The 16171-nt window shown below is 40.4% G+C and overlaps 1 protein-coding gene across 2 annotated transcripts; it reads left to right on the forward strand.

The window, feature by feature from the left end:
- The first annotated feature begins 3 nt into the window (after positions 1-3).
- On the forward strand, positions 4-14654 carry USPL1 (ubiquitin specific peptidase like 1). 2 transcript variants are annotated; one of them, XM_084520017.1, is made up of 9 exons: positions 4-130; positions 3844-4011; positions 4579-4707; positions 5233-5887; positions 7932-8018; positions 8432-8561; positions 9829-9954; positions 10207-10367; positions 11301-14654. In XM_084520017.1, the coding sequence occupies exons 2-9, from the start codon at positions 3916-3918 to the stop codon at positions 13181-13183; spliced, it is 3267 nt and encodes a 1088-aa protein (XP_084376143.1). In that variant the 5' UTR covers positions 4-130; positions 3844-3915; the 3' UTR covers positions 13184-14654. The 2 variants fall into 2 exon arrangements, with proteins under 2 accessions (XP_084376143.1, XP_084376144.1); XM_084520018.1 differs by having other exon boundaries at positions 81-3940.
- Positions 14655-16171: the final 1517 nt, after the last annotated feature.

Consider the following 16171-nt stretch of genomic DNA (forward strand, 5'->3'; position numbering starts at 1 on the left):
GCGGGCGGCGTGGGGCGGCAGGAGCCCGATGGAGGACGGCCCCAGCCCGCCTGGGGCAGCCCGCTGAGGGGGCTCGGGGAGCCCGGGGAAGCGAAAGAAGCGAGGGGAGACGCCGAGAGCCCTTTATCGGGTGAGTAGTGCGGCGTCCAGCCCTGTCCCGGCTCGGCTGGGCTGTGCGGGAGGTGGCGGTGGAGCGGGCGCGGTGCTGAATGCCGACTGAGTATTTCTCGTCAGTAGCCGTGGGTTTATGGCGTGTGTGCCCTCAGGGAGCGCTGGCTGGAAGCACTGCTGGGGAAAAGCCCCCTCAGGGTGAGGGACCGGTGTGTCTACGCACGCATGTGCCCCATGTGCTCCTTGCCTGTGCTCTGACCATTAACCGTGTGTTCTTCCCTCTGCAGCCGTGCCGTAGTGTGGAGCACACTGGATGTGGACTAAAAACTAAAGAGGTTGTTTAACCGTAGCTTTTTCTGAAGCACCTGGATGCCTTTTGGTGTCGAAGGGCAGCAGCCAGCTCCGGCTGGAGCCCTGGCCCCCCTGGCCCCCAGGCTGGGGCTCTGCCTGCACCGAGCCCCTTCCTGAGACCTTGCATCTCTTACTGGCGTAAACTGCACCAGTTCAGGCTCTGTTTTTGACACCTAGCTCACTATTTTTTCACAAGGGCTCAATGACATGGCAATAAAATGCTTAATCCTTGTCCCCTTGTTATACACGCATCCAAGCATTTACCTCAGGACATTTCAGAGAGGTCCAGATCCTTTAGGACAGCAATCACATTGCAAGCTGCTTTACTTTGCAACATCACTGTTTTTATCTTTAGTTTGTTGTTTAGTTTCAGATTTAAAAAAAAAAAAAAAAAAAAGACATGTAAAGAACACATATATAACACAGGGAATATAAACTTGCATGACTTTTTTTCCTCAGACCTTAGTTTGTTTCTTTCCATCCTTTCCCGTCAATATTCCCTTGATGAAGGAATGAAGACTTGTGAGGTGATTTACAAGGACTTCCTTCTTAGTGTCCCTTTCACCTTTAAGCAGAGAGATTTTCTCTTCACTGAAATGTGATTGCTGTTCTGTCACCTGCAGCTTGTAGATGATTTTTGTTTTTATTGTGTCACAAGGCATAGCTCCTCTTATCAACAAGCCAAGGTCCCTTTTAGTGTAGAAGTCCTTGACACTTTACATGTTTTCTGTCTTCTTCCCTCCAGAGCTCATCAGACCTTCTCATAGGCCGATTTAACTTATTAAAAATAGCAGAAAAAACTGCTGTGTTTTACTGAGCTTCCTGCTGTTTTGTGTGTTCAGTTAGCTCGTGGAAAGCCCGGTGAGGATGTGAGCCGCCAGGGATGGTGTGGGAGTGGGAAAGAGGAGAAAAGAGAGCAAAAACATCCCTATCATGCAGCAGTGAGCCGTTAGATCAACTTAACTACCCAGGGAACCATAAGCAGCCCAATAATTATACCAGGTCCGCAGCACATTTTGCATTACATTTTTTAAACAAGTAGTGTAAATGTTTTAAAGCATGACCCAGTAAGCTTGAAAGCACACTTCTATCTGTAATGCAGATATTACACATTACTACAATGGGTTGTGTCAGTCCTTCGTCCAGCAGGCTTTTGGGTGGCTATTTTTCATGGCAGCTGCAGATCTGATGTGCAGTTTTTGTACTTTGTGCAGCGGCTGCTAGTAGCTTGCTGTAACTTTGCATGTGCTGATGTACAGGCACACCCCTTGGACCCATTCTGTGCATCTCGGGCTGGCAGATCGATTTTGTTCACTGATGGTTGATGTATGAAAAAAAAAAAGACAATTTTGTTAATATTTATTACATTCAGAAGGGCAATAAATGCACTGTAGTGCTACTGCTGAGTGATTCATAGAATCACAGAATCATTAAGGTTGGAAAAGACCTTCAAGGTCATCTGGTCCAACCATCCCCCTACTACCCATGTCACCCAAGGAGGCACCATACATCTCAAAACAGTATTTAAACTTTAAAAAAGAAGAGCAGAAGTAACAACATACAGAGTGCGTCAAGATGATTTGTATTTATGTGGTGAGAAATTGCTTAGGGTTCCAGTCATGTCATCTACATATTTTGTTTGTTTTAGAGGCCTGACACTGCTTCAGGCCATGGAGTTGTATAAAAGCCCTCTGGAAAAAGTTAGAGACTTTTTCCTATTAGCTATAGTTTGGAGCATAAAGTTGCTGTGTATCTTAGTAGGACTGATACCTGTGCAACTTCATTAGTTGTATAAAAAAACGAAGTCCTAGCTAGATAAGGAGTAATAGAGAGGCGAGGCACGGTGTCATCGTGCCATTGCTGCCATGTCAGAAGTTGGAGAGCTTGGCTTTTCTTTGTAGTCCAATACACTTATATACTGTTAGCTAATCTATTAAGTTTTACCTTGAGTGAGCTTGGGACCATGTTGCTTGCACATTTTCACCCTACTTTGAAAACTAAACATAATCTTGATACATGGTTTGATACTTTCTCACCTTTGGTTAAAACCGTTAGTTTTATAAGTCTGTTTATACTGTGCTGCAGCCTGGTTAATTCTGAAAAGTGCTGCTGAGCACCTCGAAAGTGTCAGCAGGACACACCAGCATCTCGTTTTGACCCTCTCAAGTGGTCATAGGGGATTCATTGGAAAAGAGTTGTTACGTTTTGCAGGCTGCACTTCTTAAAATTTGTTAATACCGCTGATTTTTAGCAATCTGTCCAGTTCTGTAGGGTCTCCTTTGCCCGGTATTAGGGATGATTTTGTTTGAACTGGTATTCGTGCAGGTCTCCAAGAATGCCTTTTCTCAAAAGGAACTGCAAACTGAGTTCTGTAGGGTAAAGAAGTGCTGAAGGGGTGTCATGCTGTGGGGAAGGTTGTTGGTCAGTGGAAGTATTGAACAAGAAACAGTCATGGCTCAAAGGAAGATATTAACCTTGATGACTTTGCTATTCAATTTGCCTTAACGTCCTTCTGAATCAGAAATATGTATATATATTCTATTTATTTTTCCATTTGAAGTCAGCAGGAACAGAAGAATTGGTTCCTGGAGTTTTAAACTCCTTTTCTGGCTGGTTCAAGATGTAGTTAGCTTCAGTGCCAGCCAAGGAATGGGTTTACAAGGGCTTAAGGAGCTGCTTTCTGATGCGTCTAGCTTGTTTTTACTGAAGTCTTCCACCATAAGTGTGTGTGTGTGTGTGTATGACATGTGAGAAAGGCAAAATTTGGCCCTGAATTCCGGAAATCGTATGAAATGGACTCTGTGATGTTATTTGTAAAATATGGAATAGATTTATGTAGCAATCAGACTGCAGAACTTCAGTTTGCTAGGAAGACTATAACATCATTAAAATAACAGAACAGGATAAACTTTTTATAGTTTATTATGCATTAAAGTCACTGTTTTGAAAGCCGCTGAAGTGTTTTTGGGGCTTTTAGTTTTGTTTTGTTCCTCTATCTATAACAGAGTGAGAGCTCATTGTAGCCATTTTTAAAGAAATTCCTTAATTCTGAGGGTTAGATACAGTAAGTTGAGATGCCTGGGCAAGATGTCTACATTTTTGCCAAGTATAGTGCACTTGGAAAATAAATGAGACCTTGAGGGTGCAAAGAATAGATAAGTTTGCAAATTCAGGGCCTAAAGCTGTTAAATCTGGTGTGTGACTTAAATTAAAGTTTTGAGTTCAATATGCGCTAGAAAATAAGTATTTTCCATCAAGAAAATACACTTCTGAATTCATTCTCACAGGTAATACGGGCTGCGTTATTGCTGGTGTATTTTTTTTTCTCCAAAATTTAACTGAATTTTTCTTTAATTGTTGTATTCGCTTCTTATTTTTCAGGAGTCTTTGAAAAAATCCTTAGTGGTCATGACATTGTTACAAGTGACATAAATTAGCCAGTGGCTCAGAGTGATGGATACCCAGAAGACTACAAATGGTTTGCAAGTGATTGGAGAAGGGACTGGTATAGGGAAATCGACACTCCACATGGTGGGGTATTTGGGAAAAGTCAGTTGAAACTTATTTTACATGTGTGCAAAGTTCATATTTTTCTCTGCTTTGAGAGATTTTTAATTGGTCTTAATTTTACAAAAAAGACAAAATAAATCTCCAAATTATTTTCCACGGAAATCTATAACAATGGCGAAAGATTATTATAACCAGATCTGTGTCTATGAACTTAATATGAGCACTACTTTTATGACTGTGCGTTCCTATGAGAACTTATTCATAGTTCAAAGATCTGAGCTTGTGTTCCCTGGCAATAAGTGTCCTTTGGTTTAGCATAACTAGAATGAAATGTTGCAAAATTGTGTTGTTAAAGATGCCTTGCTAAATATTTGAATGCTTAAGTAAAAAGATAAATTCGCAAAGATCATTCTACCCTATGAATATGTGTCTTATAAATAAGGACAAAACCTAATCTAGTTGAGTTTTTTATAGTCTGTTGGGTGTTACATGCTTAGAAGTTACACATTGCTTTTCTATCTTGGTATGGATGTATGTCTTAACTTGGGATAATATATAAAGAGCAAGTTTTTCAGCTATTTTTTTTATTCTTTTATTTTTTTTTAGAGCTGTAATTCTGTGGAGATAAGTTCGTCTGAATATTGTCCAGTCTGCATAGCCAAGGGCGAGATCCAAACTTTACGCACTTACCGCATCAATTTTCAAGAGTCCATTTTTCTTTGTGAGAATCCTCAGGTATTACACTGATCACCAGTTCTGTTGGCTTGTGTTGAGGCCTTTGCCATAAGGCTTTACACCTTCAGAGATGGGGATTTGACTGCGTTCTCCCAGTTGCAGAACGGCCACGTTTGTCAGACCCTAACAACATGTGGTCTAGTGCATCGGGCTGAACTGAAAGATACCTTGGTGCCAAATTTGTACCCTAAAGGAATGGACTTTGCAGAGTGAGAGAAGAGGGCTCTCCTTAGCAGAATTAGGGTGTCCTTCTGGGGCTGGAAGTGGAGAGTTTGGATTTTATTGGAAAAGCAACGTTGATTATTACTACTGATAGATATAATTCACAATTGCTTATAGGACAGTAGTTGGATGAAATTCTCTGTCTGTCTTACATATGTTGAATTTACGTATTGATTTCATTAAAATATAACTTCACACAAGTCCTACGTTCCATTCTGAGAATATGGTTTGTACTTTTTTTTAGCTCTTGTTCACCTGAAATTGCATTGTAGATCTCATTCTAACTTTCTTCCTTCCCTTTAGTGTATCTATCCACTTGGTTATAAACCGTTTAACAGCATCATTATTTCTGCCGATTCAGAAAATCACCAAGTTCCATCTACTGATAAGAAAAGGAAATTGTGTGATATCAGTGGCTTTTCTCCCGTTGAATCAAATCCGAAACGAGGCAGGACTAATAATGTGGTAAATGTTGAGCAGCCTGTTAATACGGACCCTGTTGTCAAAAACTGTGCGAACGGCTTACCTATCCCCAAGTTAAGTGCACATGATGTGTTACAAAATGACCAGCAAAATCCTAGTAATGGGGAGTCCTTCAAGCAGAAGGTGGGTTTTGAAACAACCCCCAACACCGACAGCCATCAAGAAAATCTGCCTGAGACTCCTAGTCCCAGAAAACAACTCTTGCCAAATTCTGAACACTGCACAACAACGTCTGAAATGTTGCTCAGAAGTGGTAAAGGTTCCACGAATAACACGGATTTATGTCTGCAGTGGAGAAACAGGCATAATCTTTGTTGGTTGGATTGCGTTTTGTCAGCGTTGGTACACTTAAAGACATTAAAATGTGCTCTGGCGGAAGAATGTGATGATGAAAAACATTTACTCCAGAGACTCTTAACAAAATATAATCAAGCAACTGTGCTTCTGAATACCTGTAAAAGGAGTAAATTAAAAGGTGAGTAAATGCAGCTGCTGTTTTTTCATATGCAAACTGATCTGATCTAAAGTATATATTTGGAATTTAGTACAGTGCACTTAAATAGTCCTCCTTTCTATTTCAAGATCACAGAAGAATGAGTTCCAGCTCAGTACCATGAATTTGCAGAGTTGCGTGCTTTATCTAGCAGATTCCCAGTGACCTCTGCAATTGCTTAGCTTGGGGTAAAGGTGCCCACTTTGAAAGCAGACATCAAATACTAAGTATCCATGACAATTTTCGTGATAACAAGTAGAGAATTTGTGAATTAAATAGTTGAGCCACACTTTTTATCCTTCCCCTTATGTTGGTTAACTATTGCAATGCTGTTTAAGTCTTAATCTTCATTTTGGATCATTTTGGTTGTGGATTAACCTGGTTTATGTTGTCTGGAAAGTTTTAGTAAATACTCACATGTGCAGCTTAACAGATTCAAGGGCTGTAACCTCCAAGCACAGAGGCCACAATGAGCAGCTGAGGGCAACCTCTTATGCAGCACAGCTGGAATTAGAGGAGGATGTGTCACTGTAATCTATTAGGATGGCCTTTGATCATTTTCTGTACTGTCAATCCAGTTTGAGGCTCTTACATTAAGATTTATTTTTCCTAGTCCGTTTGATTGGACCCATTGGAGTCGCAAGTCTGAACTTCTAAGAGATCAGCCTTTAGAGAATTACTGCAGATCTTTGGCTAGCCAGTACCTTTTATAAATTGTTTTCAGTAGGCGTTCCAGCAAAAATGTATGCTGGAATATATAGACTGTAGTCCTAAAACAGCATTGACAACTTAAAGAATATCATATGTTTCCTGGAAAGGACAGTGGGCATATCAAAAAAGGTTTAATCCACCTTGTGACAGAGAAAAAAGTACTTTGAAGAGGCAGAAAAAAAAATCCAAAGAAATCCTGTAGTAGTTCATATTTGCTATTTACCAGAAAGGTTGATTTTTAGGTTTTCAGATGTTACCTGGAAGCCCTCTGCTGTCACACCACCTGAGAGATTTTTCCTTCCCCTCTGACGTGCTGCTGCTGTGTTTGCATAGGAGCTCTGGTATGGAAGAGCCCTTTGTGGGGATGTTAGCTTGCTTGCCTTAGGAAGGACGCTGCGATATGGTGGTGTTTGAGACAGCTTAATCCTTTTCTTTTCCAGGAATTGCTGCAAAACAGGTTAGTTTATTTGGGCACCAGTGGAGAGGGGATTGGAAGAAGAGTGTTATTATGGAGAATAGGTGTTGTACTGATTTTGCCCTTCTATCTAATTTTTCAGCATCTTTTACACATGGCTGTTCTCTGAAACAATCAAAAACAAGAGAGCTGCAAGAAACTGTTTTTACCTTTTTTATATACACATAAAATTTATAAGTAAGAAATGGTTCTCACAACTATTCTAAATCCTTTAATTTGTGCAAGTCATGATCCCGATTGTGTAGTGGAAGTTATGTTCTTGTTTGTGCTTATAGTGTGTACGTGCGTAAGTATTGTAACTTGTAAATTTCAAATACATACAAATACAGATATACAAATTTTAAAATATTTCAAAATTTAAAAATTTTGAAAAGGCTGCCTTAGGAACGTAGTATTTAACATTTAAATGCCTTATTACAAATTGTATGATGTCATTCCAAAGCACATAAGCAAATTTTTGTGCTTTTGATCTTAATGTTTAGGTTTTAAAATCTACTCTTAATCTCCAAACCTCTAGGGTTTGTAATGTTTGGCTGCATTAATCTTACGTGTCTTTACCATCTAGCTATTGTATGCACTCTTAGCCATAATTTAAGTCAGGTTGAGTTGTTTTGGGTTAGCAGACTGCAGTAAAACATACAACTTTTGTAAATTCTTCTCTAATTTTCAAATCAATTAATACGAAGCGCTGTCTATTTTTACCAACAGTTTTAGGCAGTTGTTGATCAACATGAAAGGTATCTGTTTGCAGAGAGGGAGTGCATGTTAGGGGTACTCGTGTGTGAAAGGGTAGAGGTGTTGCACATAAATACATGAAAGCATATGTGTTTTTTTCCATAGATGTTCTTCCAAAAGCAGAATTACATCTCAATGAAATCAGAAACAGAATTTTTACTCAGCTTCAGCCTCTGCTTAAATGTGGATTGGGTAAGTAGTCAGGGCAGCAGCTCAGTATTTATTTTTGGAAAACTTTACACGTAAAGCCTGTTAGCATGTCAGCACATAAAAATATGTATGTACATACACGGGCAAGACAGCTTGCAAATACATTTTGCAATTTGTGACACACATAATTTACTGCGTGATTAGCTGATTTGTTATTTACTGCTTGTGAAGTTTAGAGGGTGTATTTGTGTCTTTGTAACTGTGCTGCATTCGTGAAACTGTCTTTGAGAACAACCTGGTAACATGGATCAATGCCTTTGCTCGTGAGCGTTACAAGTACAGCCTTAGAGGGATTCCTTGAATTAGAATCGCAGCAGTAAGCTTATCTTCCTTCTTGAAGTACTGTTTTCTGATTTCAAACTCCGTGGCTCTTTTTTTCTGCCCTGTCTTTCAAGGTGAGGAAGAAAGTCCAGTGTTTGGACTCCCTCTGCTCTTAAGACAGGATCAACAAGCTGAGAACCTATTTCTGCATTCATTTTCATGGGAGTTTGAATGCATGCGTTGTGGCTACAAACACCAGGACCGGTGAGGTTTATAAATATACAACTTCTGTGTAACTGTTGTACCGTACTTTTTAAAATCTGCATGTATTGGGTGATTTTTCTTCACATCTCCGGGTTATGAACAGCTTCAGCTTGTTGGTGATGTTTTATGTGATTCTTTAGGCTATCATTTGCAACTGGTTTCATTGTATTATGTCTTAGGAAAACGAGTTAATTAATTCTTAATTAAGAAAGAAATATTAGGTAACTGCAAGGCCCTGGCCATGCTCACTGTCATCATTTGCTGATGGTGTACGGATTGTTGCTGTTCTAAAGAATGTGTGCCTGGCACACATTTGCTATTGAAGGGTTTCTGTAACGTTCGCTTGGATGACAAAGTGGATTACAAAAGAATCAGAGATTTGCTTACGTAATATGTTTTAAAATGCTATTACGAGGAAGTAATTTCTTGAGAATTGATTTAATTCAGGTAGCAGCAGGTGCCAGCTAGTCATTTAGGCTCCTTGTAAGAGACAACAGAAAAGAAGAGGCACCTTCAGAAGACAGCTCATTTTACTTGAAAAACACCTGTTTCTCTCCATTATCTAAAGTTTATACAACAGGCTTTTAGATCTACAAATGCAAAGGGACTAATTATATCTGTTAGACAGCCAGCTAATTTGTAGTCCTGGTTAATAAGATGTGTTCAAGAGCTTTTGTTACATACTGTGGTTTTTAAAAAGTTGAAAAATCTGGGGTAGGTTGAATGAAGAGGAATTCCTTCCTGTGGCTAATGAATGAAGAAGCTACCTTACTTCATATCCTGTACGTTGTGTTTCCATACAGTATAACCTCTGCATAATCTTTGCTCTGAATGTACTGTCCTTTGAAAATAACTCCATGTTTCACGTGTATTGTGAGGTAGTTTGTTACCGCTTCCTTCTCTCCTTGAAGCTCTGTATTAGCTAGTAAATTATGCAGATCCTGGTGGAAGCTCTGCCTTGCGCTGAAAAGGAAGCAGAGATAACATGGTAAGGGACAAAGAGCAAATAATGCACAACTGAAGGTCGCGGAGCTGCTGAGAACAAACGGGGACTGATGGTGTTTGGCAGAACTGAATCCAGCACTCGCTTGGATGCGATGCAGTCACAGTGGAATTCACGCAAATGGCATCATCTGAATAGAATTTGTCTTTGTCACAACGTTTTTGTGACTTTTTTCCCCTTGTAAAGTGCGTATAGTCATTGTTTTCTGATCAGCAAGTCATCTTTCTTTTTTTTTTTCTTTTTTGTGTGTGTGTGTGTTTCCAGATGTAGGAAAACACTAACAACATTCACAAATATAATCCCCGATTGGCATCCACTTAATGCTGTTCACGTTGCTCCCTGTAATAATTGCAGTGACAGATCTCAGAGAAGACGGATGATTTTGGAGAAGTAAGTTTGAATATGCGAACTCGAAAATAAAATAAATAAAATTCTGAGACCTCATTTACTGAACGTAGTGTTGCTTTCAAAAACAAACAGTTACTTTAGGCTTACAGAGATGCAGAACTTTAAACTCTGATAAATACTTAAATGCTGAAAACACAAGTAGTGTTTAATAAGGATGAACGCTGTAATTTTCCATGAGGGATTTTTGTCACTATTTTGTTGTAATAAACTGTTTCTTTATTGTCTCCTTATCAGAATACCCTCAATACTAATGATACATTTTGTGGAAGGCTTGCCACATAACAACCTGAGGAATTACTCATTTCAGTTTGAAAAAGATTTCTACGAAATAACATCTGTTATTCAGTATCAAACAAATAAGAAGCATTTCATAACCTGGGCTTTGAATCCTGATGGTAAGAACCATAAATTCTGGTATAATACTTTGAGTTCCACATTGACTAGTGGTTTATTGAATAATCTCAACTGTCCCTATCCAATAACAAGGATTTCTTTGTATCCTAAACCTAAACTTCATGTTAGGATTTTGTGAATACCTGTAGGAACTTTGTTAGTCGGGGTGAAGGTTTCACTTTGGTTTAACTGACTTGTTCAGCAGGGTTCTGTCCTCACTGGCAGAAATTACTTGGGTAGAGTCTTTTCCTTTCATAACTTTGTAAAAGTTAAAAAATACTGTGTAAGCACGGTATACTGATTCTCGTGCTTGTGCAGAGGAAGTGAGGTGCTGTCTTATGAAGTGTTCTGACAGTATGAAGATCATTTACTGCCCGAGTTTAAGAAGAAATAGAGGAAACAGCTGGGAAACACCTGGTTTTGAATATCCTATACATCGTGTATATGCTCTGTAAATCTATTTGTTAATTTTTAAAGCTATAAAATATTTGCTCACGACCTGTGAATAATTTGCAGGTGACAAGGCAGATTCCTAAAATGAGCAGTTTCTCTTAAGCCGCCCCTGCTTCCCACGCAGGCAATGAAAAGTTCTACTGAGAAACTTAATTTGAGAGGTAGTTCTTCTCTCAGGCGTGTGCAGGTATTTTCAGTCAAGATGTCAACATCGTTAGCACAGACAAAATACTTAGCTTTGTGTTTTGGTTGACCTACACTGACCTGTAATAATATTGCTGCAAATTCTGCTCGTGGGTGATCTTTTCGCAGTGGAAACCTCCTGTTTTTCTTCTGATGCAATAAAGAATGGAGAAAAAAAAAGATTATTTTCTGCCTGTCAGGGGAATGGGTTAATAAAAATGTTTGACAAGTGTCAGAGGATAGTGACTTCAATTTTAAAAGTCTCTGAGCCTTTACAGTGGTTGCTATTTATTTTTCAGGAACTTGGCTTGAATGCGATGATTTAAAGGGTCCATACTGCAGGAGACATAAAAGATTTGAAGTTCCTCCAGGAGAGATTCATATTGTTATCTGGGAGAAGAAAACATCCCGTGTGTCAGAACAGAATTTTGAGGCTCAGAGGAAAAACATTGAAGATTCGCCTCTTAATAATGCACAGTCAAGTTCCTCAGTGTTGCATTGTGGTTTTGATAACGCCGTAGACAAAATACCTGCAGAACATCACAAAGAGGCTTCTGTGAGAATTCCAGATAAGAAACCACAGCAGGTAGCTGAGGTTGAAACTCATCACGGCTTAGAAAATCTGGCACACAATGATCTTGTAACGCTGATGCTTGAAGAGCTTCAGGTTGACTCGGAGTGTAAATCACTGTCCAATGGACAGATGGTGGGGAATAACCTTGTTGAAATGGGCACGCTGCAACAGCAGGAGTCAGCTCTTTCACCTAACACTCCGTGTGAGATTGCTGCAACTGGTCTAGCTATGAACAACACGTGCACGCTACCTGAAAATTCCAGCATTTGCTTACCCCTACAAGAGTCGAACCCAGCAAATATCACCCCTCCTGTGCCCCAAAATCACAACCCCGACCCACCTGATTCATCACTTGCTCAGAGCACAGATGACAGAGCTAATTTACTTAACAGAGAACGTGGTTTAAATTCAGAACTAGAGATAAACCGTAAAATGCCACCAGTAGGGAATATTGGGCAAAAATCACCTGACCTGAAAGATGCAGGCAAAACTGTAGTTCATTCTAAGGTTGCAAATTCTTCTGCTGATAATAATTCCTTTCAGCCTTCGCACAAAGACCAAAAAAGAGGATTTGTTGGAAGCTGGGTAAAAAAAATGTTAAGCAAGAATACTTCTTTTATGCCTTCAAGTGCCTCAGCTCCAAAGACTGAGAGAAGTTGCAAAACTCCCTCAGTGCAAAAATTAAATGAGATGCCGTTGCCAGTTAAAAGAGCGAGTAACTTTGGGGGATTTCAAGGCAGAGGCGTGAACAAAGCAGCTGAGGCCCCAAAGTCATCGGTTCCTCGGAGCAATGGTTCTAATTTTTTATCAAATTTCAGAGGGTTTTCTCAAGGCACTTGTCTTCCCGCAAAAAATCGTGCTGCTCTTGAAGGCCCGGCTTGGAATAAGTCGGGAAATACGCTGAGTACCTCTGGTAAAACGACTCAATTCCATTCACCAAGCCATAATGCTGGGAAGGTGGAAGAGTCGGATAGTGACAAAACAAGAAAGCTTCGCCTCAAACTGCTAAAAAAACTTAATGCTAAGAAGAAGAAGTTGGCTTCGCTCGATAGACTGGCAGTGGAGCAGATGAAACGTGGAAAACCTGTGAGTGGGGATGTGAGCACCCCGTCACAGGCCGAACCTCACAGTGACAGCGAGTTGCTGCAGAGCTTCTTGAGGGAACTGCAGGATCAGATCGATGCTGCAGATAATCCTTCTGAATTCAGTGTGACCTCAGGGTGCTCTAGCCATAATAACGATGAAATACTGGCGGAATTGCTGTCCCCCACTTCCACTGTTGCTTCCTCGGAGGTTCCAAGAGGTGAGGATGAGTGCATGTACATGGAAATGGTGGACAGCAGCGGCCCAGCAGCGCTGCCTGCGGAGGAGACCGCTGGGTCACAAGCAGCAGTGACAAGCGAGGACCACAATTATTACAGTCCTGTGAAGGACAATAACTATGAACTCCATGCTGTGAGCAAACCCGGTGTGAAAAAGCTCGCTTTTGAAAGCCCTCCCAGGGAAGAAGATATCCTTGAGGATCTGTTCTCCATTTCAGCACCAAGCTCAACGGCTGGTGACATAGATTTACCTCATTTTGATGAAACTCTGTTTGAAACCTGGTAATGACTTGGTTTCTCGGTTCTAGGTTTTTTCCACATGATGTATATTTTGAAACAAATCACTATTAAGTTATATTTTCTAACTAGTTTAGTTGTACGCCGGCTGTACTTGAACTATTTGAGTTTTTGTTTTGTAAAATTTTATTGTAGTATACAAGCAAGGTTTTAATGTGTTTTATTTTTCCAAAAAAACAGTTGTTTTAGCTGTCAAATGTAATTATGTTTTTAATTAAAGCTCCAACGAGTATTAATTTTTGCTTCTTTTAATACAGAAAACTTACCCATATGTTATTGAGTTTGAAAAATAACTTCAGTATCCTCGATGGTGTAGGAAATACCTAGGCAGTACTGATCTATTTGTCCAGATTACCCAACACCTGATATCTTTTTGTCTATCATTTAAAAAAAAATAATTGCACACAGAAACAAACCTTCTGTAATAAGAGATGTTTGCATCCTTTGGCACAATTTTCAACACTAAACTCAGAGGTGGTGTTCTGTTAGGAACTCTTCTCAGAGTTAGTGTCTTATAAGCTCTCCTTTCCTTGGATCCAAGGAGGGACTGATACAAAATAGTAGTTCTATTTAAAGTTATGGTACATGCTGACCTTTTATCCTAGGTATCTGAAATATAATTTGTCAGAATATTCTTCTGAACTAGCTCAATTTTTTAGGTAGAATGAGTAAGATTCGGGCTAGAGTTTGCCGTGCTAAGAAAGGATACCAAATGTAACTTTTATTTATGCATTGCTGCAAAAAAAAAACAGTAATGAAGATTTCTGAGAATAGAAGTGAACTGTAAGTTAGCACCCATTACTGTTGTCTTTAGAAGTTTTTTGTGGCAAGAGCAGCGTAGCTGTGTCTGTGTGTGAGAGAACGCCAAGGAGAGATCAGGTTGATTGGAAGAAGGCAAAATTGCACTGAGTAGGCAGAGGGAAGAACACATACACATGGTAGTGTGTCTGGATCTGCTTATGGCTGTCATTTTGCTAGGTGGGAGTCTTTGGAAATCGTAGACACAGAGCTGAGGGTATTATATGCTAAATTAGATTAACTTTACATTTTTCTTGTATTTGGAAATACCGAGGATTAAACCCTAAATTCAAGTCTTCCATCTTACTCTCCAAATAGACCTCTTTGAACATCACTGTCAATGCAGAGTTTGGCTACAGATAGAAATGCTCCTTGATAGCGTGAACCAGTTTCAAAAAGTGATTGTAAAACTGCCAGTTACACTGAATGCACCTCAACAAGCTATTTCGGTTGTGATTCCAGACATTTAAGACAATGAATGTTTTCATTCTTGAAATAGCATTATTTGTAAAAGAATGGGAGCTCCTCTGCGTTTTAGATGTTGTAACTGATACATTACAATAAAAAATAAATCCACGGGTTCTGAATGTGAAATGCCAGTGTACTGCTGGTGAAATGTTTGTCTATTCCCTTATTAAAAAATAATGAATTGTTGACCCAAACCAGAGTTTGACTTAGTATATAAAAATGGTGCCTCTGCATGACTTGGGGGGGTAATACGATTTTTCTGGGGAGTTTTTCACACAGAGGTTTCCCTAAGCTTTACTGCTGCTGATCCTGTGCAGGTGAGAATCACATTCAGCTCTTGATTGAATGAAAATTCCTGGGCCAAAGGAAGAGTTTGGAATTAAATGGCTACTGAAATTTTTGTTTCAGGCTATTTCTAAAATGCAGGGTGGATGATCAGCTTTTCATTTGCCATCAAATAAAAAGTTTTCTGTTGATTATAAGTCTGCCAGGTGGGCATATAACAAATACAATTAACACTGTTTTGGAGATTTATCAATGTTAAGGGTAAATTTCTAAAAGTCTGACGGCTTTGTGCACTTGAAGGGATTATCATTTACACGTTTCTTCACCTCTTACATCACCTACTCATTATGTTGTGTCTTCTGATTTGGGAAAGGCATGATCGTGGCACTTAACCTACTTACAGGTTCTGAGTTCAGAGTCAGCTCTACAGCGAAGGTAAGCCTGATTCAGATCTTATTGCATCACAATATATTCAAATACTTTTATTACAGAGTATAGGAAAAAGAAAGGGCCTCCAATAGCATTTAAAACCAAAAGCATGTTACCTCCTGAGCACCTTCATCCGTTGTGCACAGCTGAGTGTCTGCTCTGCTTTAGAGCCCACACAGATCCCATCTCGGAGCAGAAGAGCTTACGGTCTAAGTATAGATGTAAAACAGCAGAGAAAGGCAGGCCGAGGTTAACGGGATTATAGGGCTGGAGAAGTTGGCGGCGTGCTGAGCTCGGCATCGCTGGGCACAAGCATGGAGCAGTTGTTGGGGGGAGATGCTGAAGCTGCAAGGCCTGGGGGCACCTGAAGGTGGTGGGGAAGGGGTGCGAAGAAGCAGGACTTCGGTTCTGAAGGCCAGAGAGGCAAACCCAGTGCCTCCGTTTGGCAGATCTGATGGACACAATTTGCAGTCTGAGGCTATGAAGGCTTTGTTTGAACATGGGCTGGAAAACTCACCTGGTGGGGCCTGCAGGTCTGGAGGCCTCCAGCTTCCATCTTCTGGAGAGGCTGAAGAAAGCCTTAGGAGATGTTTTTCCCTGATGTGGGTTTACATTCCTCTTTATGTAAATGGCTATCTAAGGGGCTTCTGGAATGCCCAGTATGGGACTTGGCCTCGTTGTAATCCTGTCCCAGTGTAGAAACGGGGCAAGGAGGTAATGTTAAAATAACCTGTGAGCTGTATGGGTTGGCAAGGCCTCCTGCCAGAGAAGTACCTGGCGAGGAGGAATGTCCCCGTCCCTCTTTAGAACCACGAGCTCGGGGCCTGGCACCGTGACAGAAACTTTTGGCCCTGGTGGCGGCTGTGGCTCCATCCACGGGCTGGGCGCCCAGCCCCTTTGGCTTACAGGAGGGAGATTTCTGGAGGAAAATTGAATTTGAGCCTTTGAGAAGTGTTTCACACTGCATCTCTGCCTTTGGGGTTGGCTGCTTTGTTTC

Source organism: Aythya ferina (genome assembly GCF_964211825.1).
Source record: "Aythya ferina genome assembly, chromosome: 1".
In the NCBI taxonomy this organism is placed as follows: domain Eukaryota; kingdom Metazoa; phylum Chordata; class Aves; order Anseriformes; family Anatidae; genus Aythya; species Aythya ferina.